Source organism: Erinaceus europaeus, chromosome 8 (genome assembly GCF_950295315.1).
Source record: "Erinaceus europaeus chromosome 8, mEriEur2.1, whole genome shotgun sequence".
Taxonomy (NCBI): Eukaryota; Metazoa; Chordata; class Mammalia; order Eulipotyphla; family Erinaceidae; genus Erinaceus; species Erinaceus europaeus.
Window position 1 is genome coordinate 91288816 of NC_080169.1, and position 25979 is coordinate 91314794.

Here is a 25979-nt window from a genome sequence, read left to right on the forward strand (position 1 = left end):
CTCGAACTGGGAACTTTACACTGGTCCCTGGGCTTCGTTCCACGTGTGCTTAACCTACTGCACTACCGCCCGACTTCCCTGTTTAAGAGTTTTAAAAGAATCTCCATCTCTCTGGCAACTCAAATGTCTCCAGACCTTGACAACTGTCCCCTGGGAAGAACAGATTTGGACTCGTAGTCTTCAAAGTGAGTTGCATATGTAGAAAATATCAAGATTTCGATGTACCTATTTAGTATCATCTATTTACATATTTTACTGAGTGTACATTCTCGAAGTTTTGTTACCAATAGGATGGGCAGTGTCATAGAGGAAGGGTAATATCACAGAACTATGAGAAATGCTGACAATGACCTTCCAGTTGCTCTCTCTTCTAATCATATTACACAATTGATATTTTATGGAGGGGCTAATGTTTTACAGTGCAATCATTGACATATGCACACAATTATATGATAGGCCCTCTGAGATATCCTCCTATCCTTCCTCCCCAGAGTCCTTTGCTTTGGTGCAATATACCATGTTCAGTCTATTGTTTCATGGTGTGTGCTCCCTCCCCAAAGGACTTTGCTTCCTCCCACCCCTCCAGCCCCCATATTAAAAAATCATGACAGTCAGAGTTTATAAACCTTCAACAACTCCTCAACACATTGCGAAATGATGGAGCCCTTATTTGCTTCTTTCCATTTCTTCCCCATATTAGGGAATTGGAACAAAGCTTTATATTGTAGTTGGGATGAATTCTCCATCTGTTTATCTGTCACACTAAGCACCACTATCTTACAGAAACTCTCTCTTGACTCATTCAATCTAGTCAGATGTCCTAACCTCACCTGACTCACCTTCAACAGTATTTACCACACCCTGTTGCTCTGTACTGAATAGTTTTTACATTAATTTGAAATTGTTTATGAGCATTTCCTTCTTAGATACCTACTGTCTTTATTCATCTGTGAGCAGGTACTATGTTTAGCAAATACTAGTTAAATAAGTGAATGGATGAGGCTAGGAGCACTCAAAATCTCTCATTTTCATTCTGTTGCAAAAACTTTCCACATAAAAGAACACACTGAAGAACACTGAGTAAGTCCCTGCACGTTCTCCACTAGGGATCCCTGGCTTCATTATAGATCTTATATCTGAGGCCTAGTTGTAAAATTTCAACAGTTATTAAGTTTCTCATAGGAATAGCAGAATGAGTCCTAAAATGAGGATGGCTAGGCAGCCTGCCTCAATTTTATCATTTTAAAAAATGCAAATGCAAATTCAACATGACATGCATACCATGATAGAGCCAAATTCTCTGGCTCCGAGCACAGTCTTATTTTGCCAAAATCTGTTGCCCACATTTTTTTTTTTGACCTATACAATTTTTGAACAGAAAACCTGCTATTAAGAAATTTGACAACTTTTTCTTTACATTAAAACTTATATGCTTCAAGGTAAGGAGAGATCTCCAAAGATAAACTACCCCTAGTACTTAAATCAAACTTGGGGCTTCTTTAGCCAGGGGGTGGGGGTGTGAGGAGTGAAAAGAAGGAAAGAGAACAATTCTTTATCAATGGGCAGAGTATTCAATGCAAAGTCTAAAAACTTGTAAAGTTCAAATGTTTTACTAGAGAATTCAGCTAAACAGACCTATTATAATGAATGAACAATTACAAGACAGTGAACAAAAATTATTATCATGAGGGAAAAGAAACCAAATGGGCATGGAACTTAAAAGATTATCTAGCTCAGGTCTCTAATTTTAACAAAAACCCCCCAAATAAATAAATAAATAAATAAATAAATAATACTGCCTAGATGATACTCAGTCATAAAATTATCTTACTCTTCATGATTAATAGAATATCTACTATTTTACACAGAGTTCAAATAAATTAAGAGGTCAAACTTTCTAAGCAAAAAAGAGGTCAGAAACAACCAACAAAGAGTATGGCTTGTGACAATAAGAGACAAGAACTTTAAGTTGCGAGCGGCAGCTGATACTGAATAGAAGATTGAAAAGCCTAAAAACTATACTTTGCAGAGCATCTCAGTAAAGAAACCATTCAGCTTAGTGGCAAGTTCTGTGCTCTGGGAGTCATTCAGTTATTACTGGATTATTTCACACTTCAACATGTAGCACACAGACATTTAAAATGCAGACTGCTGGTTTGTAAGATAAAGTGCTCAGTGCTCAGGGTGGTGATACCAGTAGGCCTTTTTGCAGTGATGGAAGTGTTCTTTATCTGGGAGGCTCAGTTCAAGCTATCTTTGGCTAGTAATGCTAACAGAACTGGACTTTTCATTTTAGTTAATTTAAATAAAGTAACTTCTTCCTCCACTATTTAACAACTTGTCTGTGTGCCTACCATATGGAAAATGGACCTAGAAAATTTACTTAGGAAATCTCATAGCTCTACACATAACTGCATAAATGCTTTGTTTTATATACATTGTAAAATGAAAATTAGCAAGTTTAATACTGCTTAAATGGAGGGGGGGACATAGAATGTACAACCAAAATCGAATCCATTTTTTTTGTTGTTTTAGTGAGACCAGTCTCAATACATTTCCTCTCCCCACACCCCTTCATCTGCTTCTTTCTCTTCCTCTCTGACCCCACTCCTCCCACTTACTCATTCCTGAAAGGGAGAAAGATTACCATCCTGCACATGAAATGCCAGAAATCAAACTTGGGACCTCCTGTTTGAGAGTCTAATGCTTTAGCCACTATGCCAACTCCCAGGCCACTCAATACATTTTCTGTAGATCAACTAGGGTCTTGCCTAATTTGCTAGGATTTAATAAAATACCTTATAGTGCCAAACTGAGTAAATACTTACACTTTGTCTTCCAGGCATATTTTGGGTCCCACCACATTGGCTGCTCCGCTTGCCATTTTAAAAGCAAAATGCTTCTCAGGACAAGCTTTTGAGATTCCACATTTATATCTGGGAGGCTTTGTAGCTTTGTGGAAGGAGAAAAGGATGTATTTTTAAAAGAAAATAAACTATTATCTGTTTCATATTTCAAGCCACAAAGGATATTGTGTAAAACACTAAAGTATACATATCTTATAAAACATGCCAGATACCCCCCTCTCCCTGGGTTTCAAAGAACCTCAAAATAAAACTAACAACAACAACAAAAAAGAACTTCCAGAAAGCAAGCTAGTATGATACAGATGAAGTAATATGATCTTAATAAAAACGAACATATTTTATCAAATTTATTCTTAAAATTCAGGAGGGTTGAGATTTGTTACTTTACAAGTTCATCCCTAATAATACAAGTTATCTGCATGACCAATAAGACAACTTAACACATCACTGAATAGCTACTCACATACTATTTTCAACAAGTTCTTTGGCATATTTTGTAACACTGAAGCTATGAAACATTAATGAAACAAAATATTCACTATGAATAAAGAACAAATATACTGGGCTATCCAATCATAAAGCAACCATTAATTCTAAAAGTTATTTCTAAATAAGTGCCACTGTTACTGAATGATCTCCATTGTTGGAGTTTAAGTTCTCATATGCCCAGACAGAATAGAATAAACCATAAACAGAATAAAAGAGTTAAAACACTTACAGCGTGCGGCTGTGTCCAATGCTGATCTTGCTGGGGGAAAAAAAGCTATGTTAGAAAGCATATGTCTAATGGCAGGTATCCACTTTTTAAAATATTTAAATAAAACTCTAAATTATTGCTAAGCAAAGGAAACATGCCATTTTAGAAACAAAAAGAGAATGTAACTTTAGGTTACACACAATTCACTAGGAACAATCATGCATAGGAGTCATGGAGGAAGATATTATTGCTAGGACATCTTTTTTTACCTTTATGTTTGCAGTTATAAGTTCAAATTCTAATCAGAAATTCTACCAACTTACTTTTAAATGACTTGATATACAGTAAGTGAACACTCTGATGTTTAAAAGCTACTGTTGTGTCCATATGTATATAAAGCCCTGAAGAATATACATAAATTCATTTTATCAGTTAGGCTAGGAGATTTTGAAGGCTAGCAGGAATTATGAAAGGGATGGATGGGTTAGGAAGCTTTATTTCCCTGAAATGAAAACTTATTTTATAATTGATTAGTTCAAGGAGGTTAAAATCTTGTGCTCAACTCAATCTGAATGAAGCCGTATTCAATGTGGCCATCTTGATCTTACTGAACTTAGGAGGTTATAAAATAACTAATATTGATCCTAGTTCTGAAGGTTATAATTTTGATCATCTATAACTATTGTGGAAGGTGCCTCCTGACTTGGTTAATAAGTTTGCGGTATCATAAATGTTTGCCAGCTGGTGAACTATAATTAGCTAAAAGTCTTGTACTATTTTAGATAATTGCAAATTTCTCCAAAGTCCAGTACTCAAACTGGAGAACAGAAAGTTAAAAAAAAAAAACAGTATGTAAATGTTTTTTTAAAAAAGGACAAGTGGCCAAGTATATGAAGGTTCATTAACTCAAAACAACACACAGTGGTTGAATTGTATGCATCATTGACAGCAAAAAGGCCATGTTGTAACATGGGAAGAGTATAGTGGTTAAAATAAAGTAGAAATCACAGTTAATCCACACAGCTGTACATACATACTAAAAATATTCATGGATTAAGTACAAAGACTTAGAAAAAAATAGGATTACTGGGACAGAGTCTTTTAATATCCTTGTCACACTATAAAAGAACTGGTTTTTAAAGGGCCAGTTAAATCCCTGAAAAGGTTACACAACTGTGAACAGTTTGAATACACATTCAGTTGGCCAATTCAATTAAAAATTATATTTCATACTTCGGTAAATGGGTCTGTTCTCCAAATAGTTGTTTAGGCAAGTGCAATTTCTATTATTTTGATATAAGTTTGTCTGCAGTGGCTACTGCTATTATTGCATCTTCAATATCACAAGCAGCCACTATCTGGATATGCATTTCAGTTTCAGAAGTGGATTATAATTGGTTTAGCCCAAAGTGTAATCCCATTTCTGTGGGCAGTAATTAGTTCATAAGAATCACACAGCAGAAGATAATCCAATCAGAGTGAGTCCCATGGCATATATTTAGAGTTTGGCAGAACAAAAAGTCTATTTCTTTTAGCTGGTGTGGTGTTTTGATGTGAAGTGTAAAAGCGTTTCAGATACTTTGCTATCATGAGGAAAGTCAATCTCAAGATTAAACTGACACAAGCATGGGCAGAACTTTGAGAGAAATAGACCAGTTATCACACATACTAGAAGCCTAACTATCCTCTGGACTGCATGAGTTTCCAGGTTTTTTTGGTTTGTTTTTTGTTGTTGTTGTTGTTTTTAGTGATTTAATAATCATTGACAAGATTGTGGTATGAAAGGTACAATTCTCACCACCAGGGTTCCATATCCCCTCCCCTCTATTGGAAGCTTCTCTATTCTTTATCCCTATGGGTATTTGAAACAATTATCTTTATGGAGTGCAGAGGTGGGAGATCTTGCTTCCGTAATTGCTTCTCTGCTGAACATGGGTGTTGGTTGGCAGGTTGATCCATACCCCCAGGCTGTTTCTATCTTTCCCTAGTGGGGTAGAGCACTGGGGAAGTGGGGTTCTAGGACCCATTGGTGAGGTTCTCTACCCAGGGAAGTCAAGTTGGCATTATGGAAGCATCTGCAGTTTTAAAGGCAGTTTGTGATAGATCCTTTTATTTTTATTGTCATATCACCTTATTGGGGGAAATAATGGTTTACAAGACAGCTGTTGTTACATAAGTACACTTCCTAATCTGTATTAGATTTCTTTGTGCCACTTCTACCACCAAATACAGTCTTGTTCCACTATTTTTAAATGGATCTCCCTTTAGAAATATTCTTCCAAAAGAGCCTAAACTGGGATCAAGAGTGTTCTGCAGATTCTTATCATTGGTAAATGAGAAATTTGTACCCATGTACCAAGAGTATATCACAGTCTTGTCAATCATTACTAGATCAATACTGTAAACTTCCCATCCCCCCAAAAAAAGATAAAATACAAAGGAATATAAAAAAATTAAAATCTTCAATCAAATCTATGGATTTATAGTTGAAAAACTATAGCTAAAAAGTATACTATATTTTGGTGGAGTAGCGATTAAATTAGGAAAGTTTCAAATTGTTTCATACCTATGAAAAATTTTAGAAATACTTCAAATTAAATTGCTTATGGGAATAAAATTAATGCAAAGATGTAAAAAAATGAAAGTCTTAAACACCATGTAAAAACTAAAATTCTCAATGATTTACACTTATTTTTTAAAAGGCAGAGAGAAAGAGTAAAAGACTAAAGTACTGAAGGCCTCTTTACTGTAGTGGCCATCAGGTTTGACCCTGGGTCACACCCAGTGGCCCTATGGTCTATTTCACCAGGCCCCTACAGTCACCTTCTCTTAAATCAGTATTTACTGTCTACAGGGTCATGCACTGAGGTTATTGCTATTATTGTCCTTAAGACTATCATTCTTTTTGAAAAAAAAAATTAATATATTTTTAAATTTTTTATTTGATCGGACAGAGAGAAATCAAGAGAAGAGAATATATAGAGCAAGAGAGACATCTGCAGAGAGACACCAACTGTGAAGCAGACTGGGAGTAGGGGCTCAAACCCCAATCCTCACACATAATAATGTGTGCTCTAAACTGGGTATGCCACTGCCTGCCCCAAAACTACCATTCCATGGTAATGGACACAGGTAACAAATAAATTTTATCACAAGAAAAAAAAGAAACAATAAAACTGATGATGCATTGATACATAATTATTATGTAATACTTCATGTGCAACAGCTCAGAAAAAGAGTAACACATTATAACAGGGATATAAAAATTTTTTAAATATATTATTACTTATTATTTATTTTATATTATTTATTATTGGATAGAGACAGAGAGAAACTGAGAAGAGGGAGATTGGGAAAGAGACAGAAACCTGCAGCTCTGCTTCACCACTTGTGAAGCTTTTCCCCCTGCAGGAGCTTGAGCCCAGGTCCTCGTATGCACTGTAATGTGTGTGCTTAACCAGGTGCACCACTGCTGGGGGCCCAAAAGGTCAAATATAATTTCTCTAAATATGGGGATATCTGTGCGGATTTGAGAAATGAGAATTTATAGTTCAAAGTGAGATTGAAAAAAAAATGTGTAAGGTGCGGAGTCGTCGGCATGAGGAAAGGCGGAGGTAGAAAAGAACAGGGCAGGGCTTGTGCCTGTTGAACATGCCCAGGTTGGGAATGGGAGGCACCAGATGGGTGGGGAGAACTGGGGACGGCAGGGGAGGACTTTAGATACCATCCTAAGGAATGAATGCAGTGCTATTTTATAATAATCTGATACTAAAGGCCCTGGAGTTTAAAGAGAATTGATTCCAGCAGTGGTAAGATCAACACATAGCAAAGATAAGAAAAGCCAGTTCTTTCCCCAAGGAAGTTTTCCTCTTTGTACTAATACTAGACATCACTACCTGCATTCCCTCAATGATTCTCCTCCATTTATTTTATTTATTTATTTAGGCTGTTCAATATTTTCCCATTGATTTTTCATTCAGTGATTTATTTTAAATGAAATACTTTGAAGGCCTATAGACAATGAAACTCTAATACCTTTAAAAAAAAATGCTTAACTTGCTTCTACCTCAAGTTACTAACCACTAAACACTAACCATCCTCTGCATATTTAGTCATACACAGTGAATCCACAGTTGCAATGGGCAGGTTATCAATACCATCAAAGTGGTTTCTGTTTCATTATACAACTGAAATTAGCTTCAACCCCACTGGCCACTAGGCTGGCTCTTTGTAAGACCAGAAACACATAGATCAGAAATAAAGGCAAGTGCTAATATACTTTACAACCACTCTACATTAGATTCTGAATAGCTCTCAAGGTTGAATGAAGGTTGGAAAATGTGCAGTAAGAGAATAACCAGTCCATCAGGAGGAATTGCTCAAAGGGTGAAATTCCATCACTTAAAAAGATGAGAACATACAGAAGATAGTCCAGAGAATTTTAATACAAAAAGGTCACTGATGTGGAGAGATCCTATCATACGGAAGCAAAGTAGGAGAACTGAAATAACTTGAGAATATAGAAGGCAGAATGTAATGCAGTACAAGGATGTATTTAAGCAGTCAAGGGTAAGAAGAATCACCTGATGATTGCATGTCAAAACACATGGCTCAAATGTTTGATACTACACTCAGGCATCTCAGCTCACACACCAGGAGTTTAGTGACAGTATATACTCACAGACACCATCAGAATTTCATTTCTCAAGATTCCTTGTAAGTTGTTTTGACATTAAATATTGAGAAGCTATGGTCTAGGGATTTTTGAAAGTAGAATTGAGAGGGACTGACTTAGGTCTTGCTGATAACTTCCAAATATTAACATGAAAAGTAAATCTTTCTATCCCAAAGATCTCACAATTCTTTCATTCAGCCTTTGCCAACTAGGTCACAATACTGCCTGCAAGTTTCACAATATCACTTTGAATGTGTAGTATTTTAATACCTTCAAAATATCTCAAACATTTTGAGTGTTAACTTATTTTAAAGATTTAAAACTATTTTTTTAAAAAAAGAAGTCAAGGTAACTTGCAGTGGTAAATTCAACATAGTGTAGTACTAAATAAAGGGACAAGAAGAAAATGTCAAGTAGGTGAGAGGAAGTGTAGTAGTTGTGTAAAACATCTTTCCTGCCTGAGGTACCAAAGGCCCCCAAGTTCAATCCCAAGCAACAACATAAGCTGGAATGTAGAGGTGGTAAGGCAAAAGCTTAAATAATTTGTGGGCCAGAGAAATACTTCACTTGGATAGTGTGCTGCTTAGCCATGTGTCTAACCCAGGTTTGGCTCCCACTGCACTGAAGGAAGCTCTAGTGCTATAGTATCTTTTACTCTCTGAGTTTCTGTTTCTGTATTTAAAAAAAAAAAAATCACAAGAGTAAAGTAAGGATAAATTCAAGATAATTTTCAGTGCTTGGTATATCTAAATGGCATTATCATAACTCCTACTCCCTTGCTAGTCAGGGACCAGACTGGGAACCAAGTTTTATAGAAAGCAACTCAAATAAAAAAAAAAAAAACAATTTAAGTCTAAGTATGCTGTCTTCTAGAATGAGCTTTTAGAAAGTATTATTAATGTTCCTAATCCTGTATAAAAGAGATCCCATCGGGCTAGGCAGAGCCATGTCTAAGGTGTAAGGACCTGGGTTCCAGCCCTGGCTCCCACTGCAGGTGGGATGCTTTATAAAAGGTGAAGCAGGTCTGCAGGTATCTCTATCTTTCTCATTCTCTGTCTTTATCCCTCCCTCTCCTCTCACACTCTCTCTGTTCTGTCAAATAAAATAGAAAGAAAAAAATGCCATTTAGGAGCAGTGGATTCAGAGTACTGGCACCAACTCCAGCAATAACCCCGGTGGCAATGAAATAAATGAATAAATAAATAAATAAACAAACAAATGAGTTCCCACTAAATATGTTCAAAATACTGAACAAAGATTTACGCCTCATAATGTATTCATTCTAAGATCTTCTACTTGTATTTTAGAGTAACCTAGTAAGTCACTCTTACTGATATAACTGCATTTCTTTTCTACAGAGATTAACCAGTTGAGAGGTTCAATGTGGGTAAATGTTAAAAACTTAAAAAACAACCAGACCAAAGTTAGATTTAAGAAAAAATAAAATTGACTTACCAAAGAGACTGCCTAAACTTGCATCCATTTTTATTTCAAATACTTGAGAAATAACATAAAATGTCAGTAAAAATACTGCTACTGCTACCACCAGCTTTGCAGCACCTAGATAAAGGGTAGAAATAATTCAGACTGAGCTTTTGAGTTTCACAGAAGTTCTATTATCTATTTTTCAAAGGAAAATGTAAACCTAACAAATAACTTTTTTTTTTAAAATCTACTGGATTTTAATTTTGAGTTATATAAAAACAAAACAAAACAAAACACCAAACCTCTCAACAGTAATATTTTCCTGACAGAATTATCAAGGACGGCCAACTTTACATGAAGAAAAAGATCAGTTATCAATTTGTAGCTGACAATGCAAAAAGTATCATGGCTCATGATACACCACCACAAAGTAAACTGATAGCAGACTCGTTATCCTTTTGAAATGTAAAGGGTAGCCCTAAACAGAAATGAATATAAAAACACTGAAACTTTTGAAGATACTGTGGCAACAGGCCAGGATGTCCATTAGCCAAGGGGTTGTCCATGAAATAGAAGAGGATTACTGTCCTATTATCCAACTAAGGTATCTCTTGGAGCTATGCAGGTGCTAGTGGTAGGGTGCACAACTAAGTATTCCTCCTCATAATCAGTAGTTAGTTTACCATTGGTCTTCTCCATTCACAGAAGACTGACTCTGATCCTACCACATGCACTTCATGATATGTCTACATGATAAAACTCCATAAAGCTGAACTACCTTCATCTTTTATATCTCTATATTGTCAACTATTACTTGAGTGCCTATTACTTGAGTAAGTTATCAGCTTACTTCATAGTAAGCTGATAACTGCTTACTATGAATCATCATTTTCCCTTTTAACTCTACAGTTTGAAAAATCTAAGAAGGAAAAAGTACAGGAAATAACTGAAAATGGCAAGCGGAAAAATATCACTTGACACTCAATTTCAGAAACAACTTTTATTCAGGAACTATATTAATGTCTGACCGTATAATTGTCCATCACTCTTAACAAAAAGTTAATGCATCCATCTTAAAGAGGTAGATGGACATCAGTAGTCATCTAACTATCCTTACTTAGGGAATCAAAGGTTCAGAAGTAAGACAATTGATTGCCTAAGATTACAGACAAGTCAGGAATAGCACTAAGGTCAAAATCCGCTTCCACAACCTAGTACTAACACATTAAATTACCACACTCTCTTGAAAAACTATTCATACTAGCTTCCTGGATTAAAAAAGAAAAATATATATAAAGCACAATGTTAATTCTAATTTCAAAAAGATATAGCAACTAGGGAAGAGAATGAATGACCTGGCAGTGTTCAGGAAGGTTGATGATGCTGAAAGCAGCTGTTTGTATGTATGTATGTATGTATGTATGTATGTATGTATGTACGTAAGTATGTATGTATGTATGTATGTATGTATGTATTGCTTCCAGGGTTATCTCTGGGGCTCGGTGCCTGCACTATGAATTCACTGCTCCTGACGGCCACCGCCCCCATTTTTGTTGCTGTTATTATTGTTATTGCTATTGTTGTTGTGGGATAGGACAGAAAGAAACTGAGAGAGGAGAAGACAGGGGGGAGGGAGAAAGATAAGACACCTTCAGACCTGCTTCACTGATTGCGAAGCAATCCTCCCTGCAGGTGGGGAGCCGAGGGCTCAAACCAGGATCATTAAGCTGGTCTTTGTACTTGGCATCATGTGTACTTAACCGGCTGCACTACCACCCAGCCACCCCCTTTTATTTATTTATTTCACAAAAGGACTACTCATGTCTATTTGAAACAACACTTAACAGATATAAGATGACAATGAGGAAGTCTAGCTATTAATGAAGACCAATCTCATTCTCTCTTTCCTACTTTTATTTCTCCATAAACTGTGTTTCCTGTTTTCAAGAGCAACTCCATGTTGCCAACAATTTTAGTGTATAAGAAAGTAAATTCCACGAGGCTTTCATTTCTCTACAGAGGCTACCAAGTGCCTTGTACATACTAGAGCACTCAGCAGTGTTTGCTGAGTAGTGAATACAGGTATATACATCCCTTCTTGATCATTTAAGTCCAAAGACTTGGAGATTTATTACGTAAGTCTTAAACATCTCATTTTCTAGCAATGATGCGTATGTGTAACTTTAAGCTTTGCCACAGAGCTAATAGATAATGAAACTGTAGGTGTTCAAGATTGAAATCTTAAACTATTATGTTTATGATATATGTAAGTTTGAGACTAAATTCACACCATGTTACACCTGACCCAACATATATGTATATTACACACATCTATTACTGCCTGCTGCTTTAGAGTTCAATGATTTGTAAGCATCATCTCACTTTACATCTTTTCTCAATATATCCACTCTATGGATGAAGAAAGCAAAGACCAAATAATTCAGATCACTTGCATATGGTCATAATGATGAGTCAGTAGCACAACTAAGTCTTAAATTAGGACTTTTTTCATTTATACTACACCATCAAAGGAATCAGGAAGAAATCAAAGTGTAGAGAGAGAGAGAAATTACAGGTTGAGAAACTGACTTGTAATAAAACAAGCAGGTGGCCCCTGAGAGAAGCAGGCAGGTGAGGACTAGCAGAGGCTTCAAAATGGTAAAGTCTTGTCTCTTTTAAAACAATCACCACTGGACTTGGAGGGGCCTATACATAACCGCACATGATCCTTTATTTTTCACAAGATTTACTTTTATTTATGCCTATAAAGCACACTAATTGGAATGTATTCCTTTTTTTTTTTTACAAATCAAAATGTGTAAGTTCAGACACTAATACTTTACTGTAAGAATAAAGATATTCCAAATGGAATAGAAGAGTTTTTTTAATTAATTAGAAATAAACTAATGACTGATTTTCATTATTCATTCATTCAAGTCAGTCCCCTCAAGACCAATAACAGAAACAGTATCAAATATGACTATAAGCAACCAGTGAATAGTACTTACCCATTATCCTTGTTATTAAGTTAGAATCAGAAAAATGGACTAGGTAACAATTTTTATTATATTTGTATTAGTGATTTACAAGATTATAAGATAATATAGGTATAATTCTATATTCCTCCCACCACCAAAGTTTTATGTTCCTACCTCCCTCCAATAGTAATGACCACAGTTTTGCTAATGTCACAGATATGGGTTGACAATATGTATATTTCCTTCTTTTTTCAAGTTCATGTGTTTTAATTTTCTATATTTTCCATGAGTGAAATCATCCTGTAGTTGTCCTTCACTTCCTTACTTACTTCACTAAGCACAATCACCGCAAGTTACCCCCATGACAAACTTCAACTAGAATGCAAAATCATGTGAGAAAGACAAACCTGATTTATCCCAAGTCATTATACACATTAAGTAATGTATTTTTTAAATTATTAGGAGACATTTACTCTTAATTGATTGTGCTCTATCCAAAGATCTTCTTTAAAAAGACATAACATGTTTTGCCAGAGTTTAAGCACTTGATTTCTTGGAAGTTACCTTTCATACTTGAATAACTACTGAAAAAAGGATACTCTGTAATTACATGCACTTTCGAATTTCTACCAAAGCATGTGTAAATACTTTTCGGTTATCTTTGTTTAATAAGCATGACATTTAGTCATCTAATTCTAGTGATATGTAATTATGATTGGAGCATTAAGACATTTGTTTACCCATCCTGACTTTAGGTACCCCTAAGAGATGCTATCATAGGAAAATATTTAATTTGCTGGCAAACGGAAGAACAACCACCCTATCTAGATTTGGCCAACAAAAAGCTTTCTCCTAGGTTGGATATACACTTTGAATAGAAACTTCTGGGTTCAGCTGGCAAGACAGCTTACCTAGGAATATACATGCTTTGTCATGTGCATCAACCTTGATTAAAATTTGGTCCACAGGGGGAGAACATTTGTGCTGGGGTGTCTTTCCCTTTACCTCTCCATCTCTTTCTCTGACTGAAAAAGTTGGCTTAGAGCATTGAAACCCAGGTAATAACAACAAAAACAAAACGATAGAATTTTCTGTATAAGTGTATCTTTCTTCTTGATTGTGCTGAAGGGACAAGGTGAGAACACACTAGACTTTAAAGTTAGAAATATGTTCAACAGTCCCTCCAGTCATTTTTGAATCTATTCTTTTATAATATTTAAAGATAACAACCTTAATACTATCAATGTGATTATTAGGTTCTTATAAGCTACCTAAGGAACAAATGTTCTAATGTAAACTCAGTTATGCAAACTGAACTTGAACTAGAACACAGTCAACTAAGCAAAAGCATATTATATTGAATCCTTCACATATACTGACTTTAATGAAAAAAAATACATAGGAAAAATTGAGTTTTTGAAACTTACAACTCATCAAACAAATGAGAATTTAGAAAAAAAAAAGCCTCACTAGAGTATTGAGATCATTCTTCACATTAATGTGTGTGTTTAATTAGACAGACATGTAGAAAAAATGAAATACTGAAACCCTAAGAAATATTTGGCATAAATAATTTCTACACAAATATGTCCAAAATAACATAAGAATTTTCATTAGTTTACTTCAATTTTGAACTCAAAATGGAAAAAAAGATTAGTTACTGTCTTTCCTTTGGTTTGTCTGCACCACACAAACAGGTTATACAGAAAAATAAATTTACTTCTATTGAGTTAAATATCTTACCTGCCACCCTCATGGTTGGTTTTTCAGATTATGGCACTTTTCATTAAACAAATTCCTAAAATCAAAAGAAAATAAAAACATTATTAGGTATAAAATAAGAATTGTTCCCTAGATTGAGTACGGTGTGGAATATGAATATATGTTGACATTTCTACCTAAATTGATAGTTAAGGAGAAAATTCTCATCATTCAGCAAGACTTCTTCCACTGGACTTACATAAAAGCTGCTAAAAGGAATGTATATGTTTTTAGTGTTGCATCCCCAGTTCCCTATCTGAAAGAAGAATAGGAGAGATGTTGCCACCATGTAAACCCACTGAGACACAAATGAGGAGACAATTACTTGTTAGTCTTGTGATTATGTATTTATAAGGACCTTTGGATAACTTGTTTCAAACCTTCAGTTCCTAGTAGAGGTACAAAGAGGTTAACCTGCTTATCTAGTCATAGAACAAATAATTTGTAAGGAGCTACAATACCAATCTCTATCTCACCTTAGATAGAATCTGGAGGAAAAGGAGGTGGAATGAGTCAGGAAGGGAGGAATCAATGCTGGGTGACCTCACATACGTAGAACTCAGGAGACAGGGTCAGAAAGGGAGAACACAGGGAGAAACTTGAACTGGGTGTGTTATACTGCATCAAAGCAAGGGACACTGAAGAAGGAATGAAGGAAGAAGGTTTGAGTGAAGGAGCTCAGGTCCTATGTTGAGAGTGAAAGTATTGTGCAGACACCCATGATGCAGAGCTGTGAAATAGTGCCCATGTGTAGACAACTCTGCTATAAGTTATTTACCCATCAATAATATGAAGGAAGAAAAAAAAAAACTCATGAAGGTAATTGCTGGGTACAAATAATCTATTTTGCAATGAAGACAATCATCTCTTAATTTAACTGTCTTATAAAGTCTTAATTTCAAAGATAATGTTTACTTAAGTATATACACATTTGCACAGCACTTGACAACTATCTAACAGCTTATTATAGGCAGATCAGAACACTGTTATTCTTATGGTAAAAAATACACATGTATTTCAACTGCTTTGCTACATGCTAGGAAAATACAGAGGTACTGATGTCTCCACAAAATATCACATAAAGCAGGAAAAAAAAATTGAGTCTTTCAAATGAAAAAAAAAAATCCAAATGATTATAAATCCTTTTCAGATTTCCAGGAAAAAAATAGTGTATTCACAACACGCACATATCTTTCTTCCCAGTTAATATTTCAAATAACTTCATTCTTACCTGACCGTGGCTTAGGAAAATGTGATAAACAGTGAGTGGACAGACACATGCTGTGCTATTTCACCCTTTCCATTACCAGCTAAGGAGGCCATGCTTGTACAATTGCAGCCACTGTTTCATATACTGAAACTTGCTTGTATTTCCAAAGACTGTTTCTAGATTCTAAAGCTCATCACTAGCAAGGTCAACAACCACAATTTTTGAGCAGGAACAACCACAATTTTTGAGCAGGATACATTTTTTTTCATAAAATTTTCTCAGAGAGTAACATTTACTAAAAGTCTCTAAATTAAGGTGTTGCTCATAATACCTTTTGATGAGTTTGTTTAAGGAGCAAATTAATGATGAAACAGTGTAAAACAGCATAAAGAAGTATTTACTCTATGAGCTCCTGCTGACAGCACTGTCATTTCAAAGCACTTCTAACTCTCTGTCTTTGGCACCAAGAGTTATTATCACTGGGGCTTGGTGCCTACACAATGAATTCACTGCTCCTTTCAGCCATTTTTTTCCTTTTTTGTTTTTTATTTGATAGACCCAAGAGAGAAACTGAGAGCAGCAGACAGAGACAGCTACAGCAAGCAGTGCTTCATCTATCCTGAAGCATCCTCCCCTCCCCCACAGGTGAAGATCTGGGACTTGAACCTGTATCCTTGTGTATGGGAATGTATGCACTTAACTGAGTGTGCCACCACCGGATCTCCCTAGAACATCTTAGGAAGACGTTTAAACATATAAGAAATCATTGCATTCATTACATGCAATAATTCTAGAAAGGGAAAAGCCAAACTTAATAGAATCTGGTCTAAAACTCAGATAAGAGGAAACAGCCATGCAATTTGCACTTATGTTGCGCAATCTTCCCAGCAGCCTTTAAATGTCAAAAACATTACGGAATAAAGATGAGGTGAAGGGATTTGTCTAAGGTCATATAAGGTATAAGTAAGAAGCTGATACTACAACTATACTTTCCTTTCATCACAGCAGCTCACTGACTCTCTCTAATGCCACAGGCTTGTTGACAAAATCCTATGTTGTTCAATTTGGCTTCTGCAAATTGAATAAGAAGTGCTAATCTCTGTTGCTAACTGCCCACTACCCACTAGCCTTTCTAGAGATGTAACATTAGAAGCTTTCCCCACTACATCTAACCAAGATCTAAGGAAAATAGGAAAATGAAGCTTACAAGCAAGTCCATCTTGGTATTTAATGCTACAAATATCACTTAGTTAAGCTAGGAGAAAAATGCTGAAAATCAATATTCCACAAACACAATGAAACTATATTACTCAAGTCTATCCAACTTGAAGCTCTGCAGTGGTTGCTAGAAAGCAAACTTAGAGAATACTTGAACAGATGGGCTCAATCCTGTTATATCATAAAGCATTATTCATGGAGACTGAAATTTCATAGGACTTTCACATTACAAAATAATCTTCTCCTTTAGATTTTACTTTTCCTAACAGTCTAAACTTTTTTTGCCAGGTTATCTGCATCAAATGCAATTCCTACAAGGCATATATTGGTCACAAACTGAATCTCAAAGTCTGTATTAATCACATATTTGCTAATCAACAGCTCTCCATGGCAAGAACATTCACTCTATGAGAAACAACATAATTGAAAGTCTAAACTTTTCATAGACAAAGCTGTTCAGCTACACCAAAGATGGAAATAAATCTAGGCTCTGAAAGGTTTTCCAAAAGTTAGGGGGAAAATTATTACATTATATTGGTAAAATTATATTGGTATGGAAAGACTAACATTACTGTTTTGTTTGCATTACTACTTAGTTTATGCTAAAAGTAACTTCATTGTGGGTTTAAAAAGGGAAAGATGACTTTGCATCCTATCTTTGATCAACTTACAAAATTTCAAATATTTAGCTTTGAAATTCTTCAATGAAAAGGTTTGCACTACAGCAGATATAGACTATTGGCAAGTGTATTTTCTCTAGATACCACCATAAATACCAGAAGCAGGTTGGACAGACTAGTAAAATAACAAAAGAAACATGAAAGATTGAAAGAATCTTAACATATGAAACTCAGTAGGGAGGTGGGGCATGTGATGGTACACCTGGCTGAGCACACAAGTTACCATACACAAAGATCAGGGTTCAAGCTCCCCATCTACAGAGGGAAAACTTCATAGTGCTTCAGGTGTCTCACTTTCTAGCTCCCTTTTCTCTCTCAATTTCTGTCTCTATTCAATAAAAATAAAATAAAGCAGTATATTAGCTACTCTGCTATATCACTGTGTTTAAATATTGTGGGTTTAGTTGAATCTGATGTAAAAAGGAAATGCTTATTAGAAAAATCTGTTAATTTAAGAAAGCATCTTAATGGAATACTCGTGTAATCAAAGGTGATGTGTGTGAATTCTGTAGTGTCAAGAATGGCCATATTTTCAAAAGGTCACTATAGAAAACATATGCATAAACCTATCAATATATGCAGAACTGTCTTCAAAAAGTTAAGAGTGAAAAAGCTGTAGCAAACCTGTAATACTGGGCAGGGTTCAGAAGAACCAATAGGCAAGTATTTCAGAATATTAATTTAATGCTTCACTGAAATCCTTGGGAAGTAAATAGTATGGATAATCTATGTATGGCTTTCTACATTATCTAAAATTACTATCTATATAGCTTTTCTTGCTTTATAAACACCATCACATTGAAACTGTATCACACTGAAACCATATCAAACAGTGGTTAGTATCAAAGTATCTAAAAAAAATGCACCACAGAGAGACAGACTGACAGACAGGCGCGCACACACACACACACACACACACACACACACACACACACACACACACACACACACACACACAAATAAGCAAAAGATGTTTTTAACTCCCTCCAAATTGTTGATCGATAATTGACATGCAACATAAAGGGACAACACTGGGTGGACTGGCTGTCCTCTGCAATGCACCTTAACACGTTTTTTGGTTTTTATTTTTTTTGCCTCCAGGGTTATTGCCAGGGCTCAGACAAATCCACTGCTCCTGGAGACCATTTTTTGCTCTTTTGTTGCCCTTGTTGTTTTTGTCATTGCTGTGGTTATTATTACTATTGTTGTTGCTGTCGTTGGATAAGGCAGAGAGAAATTGAAAGAGGAGGGGAAGACAGAAAGGGGGAGAGAAAGATAGACACCTGCAGACCCGCTTCACTGCCTGTGAAGCAACTCCCCTGCAGGTGGGGAGCCAGGGGCTGGAACCGGAATCCTTACTCTGGTCCTTGCGCTTTGCGCTAAGTACATTTAACCCGCCTCGCTACCACCGGACTTACAACACATGCAGTTTCTATGTGGCAATAAATGAAAAGAAAAACATTTCATAAGACTTTAACCTGGTCTACAGAAGTTAGATAAAAGTTCACTTTATAGGAGTCAGGCAGTTAAACGCACATGGCACGAAGTGCAAGGACCAATATAAGGTTTCAGGTTTGAGCCCCTGGCTCCCCACTTGCAGGGGAGTCACTTCACAGGCGGTGAAGCAGGTCTGCAGGTGTCATTCTCTCCCCTTCTCTGTCTTCCCCTCCTCTCTCAATTTCTCTGTCCTATCCAACAATGAGGACATAAACAACTACAACAATAAAACAAGGGCAACAAAAGGAAAAAAAATTTTTTTAAAAAAAAGACCTAAAATTGCTTGATATTCAGCAATTTGAGATATCAGATTTATAAATAGCTCAGCTGATCCACAAGCATTTGGTCATGTTCTCTGTAAATAATTTAAATGATGAAATGGACATATTTTGTTTCACTTCCCAAATCTAACATAGCTAAGTAACACTTTTCTGAGAGGATATACTGCCAAATGAAGCACCATCAGCATTTCTGACAGATCTCATTTTCTAAGAGGATACACCACCAAATGAAGCACCAGGGCAGGTGTGGCTGCTCATCATAGAATCCCTCTGGTGGGGGTGGGGAGAGGGAGAGAGGGAGGGAGGGACGGAGGGAGGAGAGACAGACTTGCAAGACTGCTTCACCACTTGTGAAGCTCTCCCACCCCACTCCCACAGAGTGCATGGTAATATGTGTGCTCAACCAGGTTCACCACCATCCAGCCCAGTGCCCTATTTCATTGTTTCTAATTGTTTCTTTCTTTCCCTTTCTTTCTTTCTTTCTTTCTTTCTTTCTTTCTTTCTTTCTTCCTTCCTTCCTTCTTTTCTTTTAACCAGAGCACTTCTTCTTCTTCTTCTAGCATTTGCCCTTCTTCCGTAGCCAGTCAACAGCTTCAAGTTGAGCCTGATGTAAAGTTTCAAGACCTCCTTTGAATCTGGAGAGGTGGCAGTCGTTCAGCTCTGGCTTATGGTGATGCAGAGGATCAAGGGATAGAACCTAGGACCTTGGAGCCTCAGGAATGAGAGACTCTTTGTGTAACCATTATTCTATCTACCCCTGCTTTGTTTCTATTCTTCATGACAATCCTTTAACATGATAAGAGACTATGTTTCCACAGACACCTAACATTCTTTTATTGGAAGGTGGGCAATACATCCATCATTTTACTATGTATTAAATTGGGATAAGGCTTACAACCACAATTTTTTCTTTAATAGCATAATGATGTATCTCTTAGACTCAATGAAATATTGCCTGCCTGCACCTTCAGAACTCTCCATTCCATATAATTGTAATCTAAAGTATCTTTTTTTTTTTTTTTGCCTCCAGGGTTATTGCCAGGGCTTGGTGCCTGCACCACGAATCCACTGCTCCTGGAGACTACTTTTTCCCCTTTTGTTGCCCTTGTTGATTTTGCATTGTAGTTATTATTATTGTTGCTGTTGTTGCTGTTGTTGGATAGGACAGAGAGAAATGGAGAGAGGAGGGGAAGACAGAGAGGGGGAGAGAAAGACAGACACCTGCATACCTGCTTCACCGCCTGTGAAGTGACTCCCCTGCAGGTTGGGATTCTGGGGCTCGAACCAGGATCCTTACTCTAGTTCATGCAAGCTGTACCACCTGTGCTTAACCCACTATGCTTAAGTATCTTAATCCTATACAACAAATAGGAGATAGGCCAATAAGAGCTAGACAAAAATAAGTATTAACTGGGAACAGTGGCAAAAATAAAACTAAATGCACAGCCTATGTGGAAGTTGAGGAAAAGTAGGGTAAAGGTGTGTCTATCTCATAAACTGCTGGAGGTTACAGAAGGCTGAACTAATTAAAAACAGCATTTCTGTTGACCACAAATCCTTCAAAACACATTTAATGACCACTTAATTACACATAATAAGTGGTATAAAGGTAGTACACCTGATACCATACTACTTTAACAAGCCCTTGTAGAAAGTATAATGAAAACTAACTTAGGAACTGATTCCCTGTTAAGATAACCAAATAACTTTTTTCACTAGAACACTAAAAAGCCACCAGAGTTCCAGAGTCCTCATTGGGTGAAATGAATAAATAGCTTAAGTGGTATGTATCCACATATGGGATATTATTCAGCCAAAAAAGATTTGAAATGCAATACTTGCTACAACACTGATGAAACTTTAAAACATGCTAAAGGGTTCAGATGCCTTGTTAATAATATCTATTACCTGTAATCAGGGGGAAGTCAGCACTCTCATACTTTAAAGAAATATAAAAAAGGGAGTGACATAGGTATCACTATGCAGAAGAACCTGAGTTTGAGCCCAGCTCCCCACCTGTAGGGGGGACACTTCACAAGCAGTGAAGTATCTCTGCATTTGTCTATCTTTCTCTCTCCCTATCTCCCCTCCCTTCTCAATTTCTCTGTCCTGTCAAATAAAATTAAAAGAGAAAAAGAAAAAAGCGGCCACTGGGAGCAGTGAATTCACAGTGCAGGCACTGAGACTGAGCCCCAACAATAACCCTGGTGGTCAAAAAAGAAAGAAATATTAAAAATGTGGGGGCGGGTGGTGGTGCACCTGGTAGAGCACACATGTTAAAATGTGCAAGGACCCACCTGCAGGGGGAAAGCTTCATGAGTGGTGGAGCAGGGCTGCAAGTGTTTCTCTGTCTCTCTATCACCCCCTTCCCTCTCAATTTTTGGCTGTCTCTATACAATAAATAAATAAATATAATTAAAAACAAAAAACTTTAAAACATAATAAAATAATAAAAATTTTTGAATAAGGAGAACCACCATTAAAGATCTAAAATGTGATAGATAGATGTATATGTTGAAGTATGTAGCAATAGACCTACCTACAGACTCCAAAGGTAATGATTTTTTTGCCCATCTCTTTTGTCCTTTGACCCTTCTTCTAATTACTTTCTCCTAACAAGTTACCCAAGTTAAAACTTTCAAAATGTAACAAAGTATCCACTAAGTTCCAAAGTCATTTTAACCTGGTGGTCTCCATTCCTATGTTGATTCCCTTTTGAAACTGAGGACTCTTAGAATATAGACTTTGGAGGAGGAACCTGGCCTTTGTAAAGACCTAGGTATGGATGATTCTGGGAAGTCCCCTGCCATTGTTATAAAAAAACATTCTGATGTTTAATAAGCTGAAAATATCATGCAGAATTTGTGAGAAATAACACCTGTATAAAAATGGGGAAAAATTTATTTAACAGTCAAAGAACTCAACAGGTCTCAATCTTTACAAAATGGAACAGTTATATTCAATGATCATGCCGACTCCATCAACTTCTCGTTGAATGGTACGTTATGACTTTTCTGCTTAATCTGCTGTATAGATAGCCATAATGCTTCCAGATACGTAGAAAATTTGACAGCCTATCACTAGTCTACAAAGTGAGGAAAGATTCAAAAAATTTGGGAATATATTGCCAGCCAATACTTACACATAACTGCTAGGGAAGTTCATATTTTTACCGGTACAACTGGAATTAAAAAAAAAAAAAGGCCAAATCTTTGTGTTGAGAAATGTGCACTTGAAACATCTGATTATCAAGTATCACTGTGTCTATGTACTTCTAACTAAAATAAAAGCACACACAAAGTGGAAGTTTGTCTACAACAGTTCACTACTACACAAAATAAGATAAATAAATCATAGAGGCTGATTAAAGCATAGGACCCCCTCCCCCACACACACCGCCCCAAAAAACAAATCATAGCTGATTATTTAATTTGTCACTCATCAGACTTAGATCTTGGGTCACCCTAATCATTTTATATAATAAAATCACTTTAATAGTAAACATATGGGGGTCCCGGGATTAAAAGTAAAGCACATCATCTTCAGCCATTAACACTAAACACCAATAAGCCGAACAGGTTTCAAAAAAAAAAAAAAAGCGCCTCCAGTTTAGGTGATACTAAAACTTTACAAGAGTGAACAAAAAGGGCGCTCCAAAGAGTTCAAATGCAACACAGATTCAACGCCATCCCCGCCTCCTTTGGGTGCTCAACCCCAGGTTCGCCGCGAGCCGGAGCCCCAGCACAGAAGGAGCGCTCCAGGTGCGGGTCCCCAGGCCGCGCGATCAGCCCGGGCGCCAGGTGCAGGCGCCGCCCCGCCCTTCTGGTAACTGGGGAGGGGGCGCCGGCAGTGGGTGCCGCGCCAGGGCTGCGGTCCCGAGTCATAGTTCACTGCTATCAGGTGCCCAGGTCGGGATGCCTCACGACGACCCAGACGCGCCCCCTAGACCCGCCCCCAGCCGGCAGTGGCGGGGAAAGCGAACGATGAAGGGGAAGGCGGGGGCCCGTTTCCCCCGCGCCCCGGGGCGCCCTCCATTCCTTCCCACTCTGGGTCGCGGCTCCGATCGTCTCCCGCTGCATCTCACCGGCCTCCCGCCCGCCTCGCCACCGAGCGCACCTGCCTTCCTGCCTCCCTGCGGTCCAGTCCGCCGCCGCTTCTCGCTTGCCCCGCCGCTTCTTCCCTGGATCCTCACCCCGGAGAGTAGCCAGAAGGAAGCCAGCTCGCCTTCGGGCCTCCTCCCCTGCTTCCCCGCCGTGACCAATGGGCCCCCACCGCTGGGAAGCCGCGTCCGCCCCCTGGCGGTGGAGGACCGAGTTGGCGCCCCAGCCGACCGGAGCGAAGGACCGTAGAACCGAGGGTGGGGTCTTCGGTCCCTCCCGCCGCCTGCCCAGCTCCGCCCGGCGCTGCACGACCTGGACTTGCCACGTAGGAGCTGCAGGGGCGGCGGGCGGCGCTCAACGGTACCCCGAAGCTAGAGCAGTCTGTCACGGCCTCTTCCTCACTTCTTCCCCGCCTCCATTTAACACAAGTTAAATAATCTCAGATATAAAAGCAGAAAGAAAGAAAGAAAGAAAGAAAGAAAGAAAGAAAGAAAGAAAGAAAGAAAGAAAGAAAGAAAGAAAGAAAGAAAGAAAGAAAGAAAGAAAGAAAGAAAGAAAGAAAGAAAGAAAGAAAGAAAGAAAGAAAGAAAGAAAGAAAGAAAGTCCCATCTGTCTCTCCTGCAGCTGGGATATGAGAGATGGCCGCAAGAACCCGGCAATTCCCTGTTCTGTCCTTAAGAGCCAGTAGCCCATTGTGGAAAAAAACTACCTACCTGAGGCACTAGGGGCGGGGTAATCTCAAAAAACCTGAGTCCAGAAGAAAAAAGTAGCCTGTATTTAGTACATCAACTTGTTTAAATTACTTCTTAACAAAGCCATCTTTAGAAATATTCTTCTCCTGTAAGACATTTTTACCAGGATCCTGCTGAAGACTAGGAAATCAGCACAAATTCCTTTAAACAAAAGTTAAACTCCAAATTCTTCATGATTCATATGTATATTGTATAGCAATCACTATATTTTAACTCTTAGGTAAAATAACGAGATAATATTTCTGTATAGAATTTAGAATTGTAGTAAAGAAATAAGAGAGCTCATCATAGCAGATATTCTACCTCCTGTAAAATATAGAATCCAAGTAATAGCTAAAAATTATTGAATCGGGGCCAGAAAAATAGCTCACTTGGATAGTGTATTCCTTTGTCATATGAGCGACCTAGGTTCCAGCCCAGCTCCCACCAAATTGAAGAATGCTTTGGTGTTATGATCTCTTTCACTCTCTCTCTGCCTCTTTATCACAAATAAATAATAAATCAGCAAATATACATATATATATATATTTGAAATTTGTGCCCCATGGTAGATGGAGTCTGGAGGCACATTCTGAGAACCTCCTGTATGTCAAACACTCTGTTGTACCTTTGCTGAATGTTTGTATGTGTCCTTATTTAATCTTCACACCAGTAGATAAAGTTTGTGCAAATCAAAAACCAACCAACTAAATAGAAACCCCTCCAAAACACGTTAAATAACCTACTCAAAAATGCAGTGTAGGCCCAGTAGGTAACTCAGCTAGTAAAAATAAATGGGTTATCAGACTGGAAATGCATGGATGTACTAAATCATTACGTGTTCCAGGGGTGATAGAAACGGACCTTTCTATCTCTATCTCTATGCATAAAATAAAAAGAACGGAAATATGGGTCTCTGGGATCAGTCAAATTGCAAACTGCATGCATTTCAATAGTGAAATTAGAATTCTAACCTAGTTCCATCTAGCTCCACAAAAGCCTAAGACACTTTCTTGGCGTACTTTATCTTTATTATTACTATAACTAATATTATTATCACCAACGTTCTCTCTGAGGCTCAGTACCTACACAATGAATCCACCACCGGGCTGGGGGTGGGGCACATAGCAGTTATTTCTTTCTTTTTGTTGATCGAAATAGAAACTGTGCTGTGGAAACAAATTAATGGTTATGCAATAGACTTTCATGCCTGAGGCTCTGAGCTCCCAAATTTAATTCCTCTACCACCATAAGCCAAAGCTGAGCAATGCTCTCCGTTCTTCTCTTTCTGTATCTTTCTCTCTGTATCTCTTTCATTCAAGTAAAGAACAAATATTTTTAAAAAGATAGAAATTGAGAGAGAAAGGGGAGGTAGAGAGGAAGGGAGACATGTACAAGTGCTCTCCCTGCAGATGAGGGATAGGAGGCTTGACCCAGGCTCCTTGCATATGGTAATGTGTGCATTCTAGCTGAGTGCACCATTACCTGAGCCTCAAACACTTTGTGTTTTTTGGTATCAAAACATACAAAAAAATGACTCCTCCCCTCAAGTCCTTATGTCCCACTTGGGGGGGTTGAATGAAGCTCTAGAGTAGGGAGGTCAGACTTTTGTGAAAGAATATATTCTTTTTATAGTTTTATTATGGAAATAATGATTTACTAGGCAATTATTGTCACATGAGTAATCTACATCCTTCTTTTTAATTTTTTTTTATTCTTAGTTATTTATTGGATATAGACAGCCAGAAATTGAGAGGGAAGGGGGTGATAGGAAGAAAGACAGAGACACCTACAGCCCTGCTTCACCACTCGCAAAGCTTTCCCCTTGCAGGTGGGGACTGGAGGCTCGAACCCAGGTC

The 25979-nt window shown here is 37.5% G+C and overlaps 1 protein-coding gene across 3 annotated transcripts in view; it reads right to left on the reverse strand.

Annotated features, from left to right (window-relative positions):
- FAM3C (FAM3 metabolism regulating signaling molecule C) overlaps positions 1 to 23561 on the reverse strand; it is a 39367-nt gene extending 15806 nt beyond the window's left edge. The window contains exons 1-5 of one of the 3 annotated variants that reach the window (XM_007525004.3): positions 23406 to 23560; positions 14386 to 14440; positions 9695 to 9799; positions 3586 to 3615; positions 2829 to 2952 (exon numbers count right to left, since the gene is read on the reverse strand). In XM_007525004.3, coding sequence (XP_007525066.1) covers positions 2829 to 2952; positions 3586 to 3615; positions 9695 to 9799; positions 14386 to 14398 — 272 coding nt within the window. In that variant the 5' untranslated portion in view covers positions 14399 to 14440; positions 23406 to 23560. Of the gene's footprint in view, positions 1 to 2828; positions 2953 to 3585; positions 3616 to 9694; positions 9800 to 14385; positions 14441 to 23373 lie in introns of all 3 variants that reach the window. The other 2 variants (XM_016189036.2, XM_060196490.1) reach the window with 2 other exon arrangements.
- Positions 23562 to 25979: the final 2418 nt, after the last annotated feature.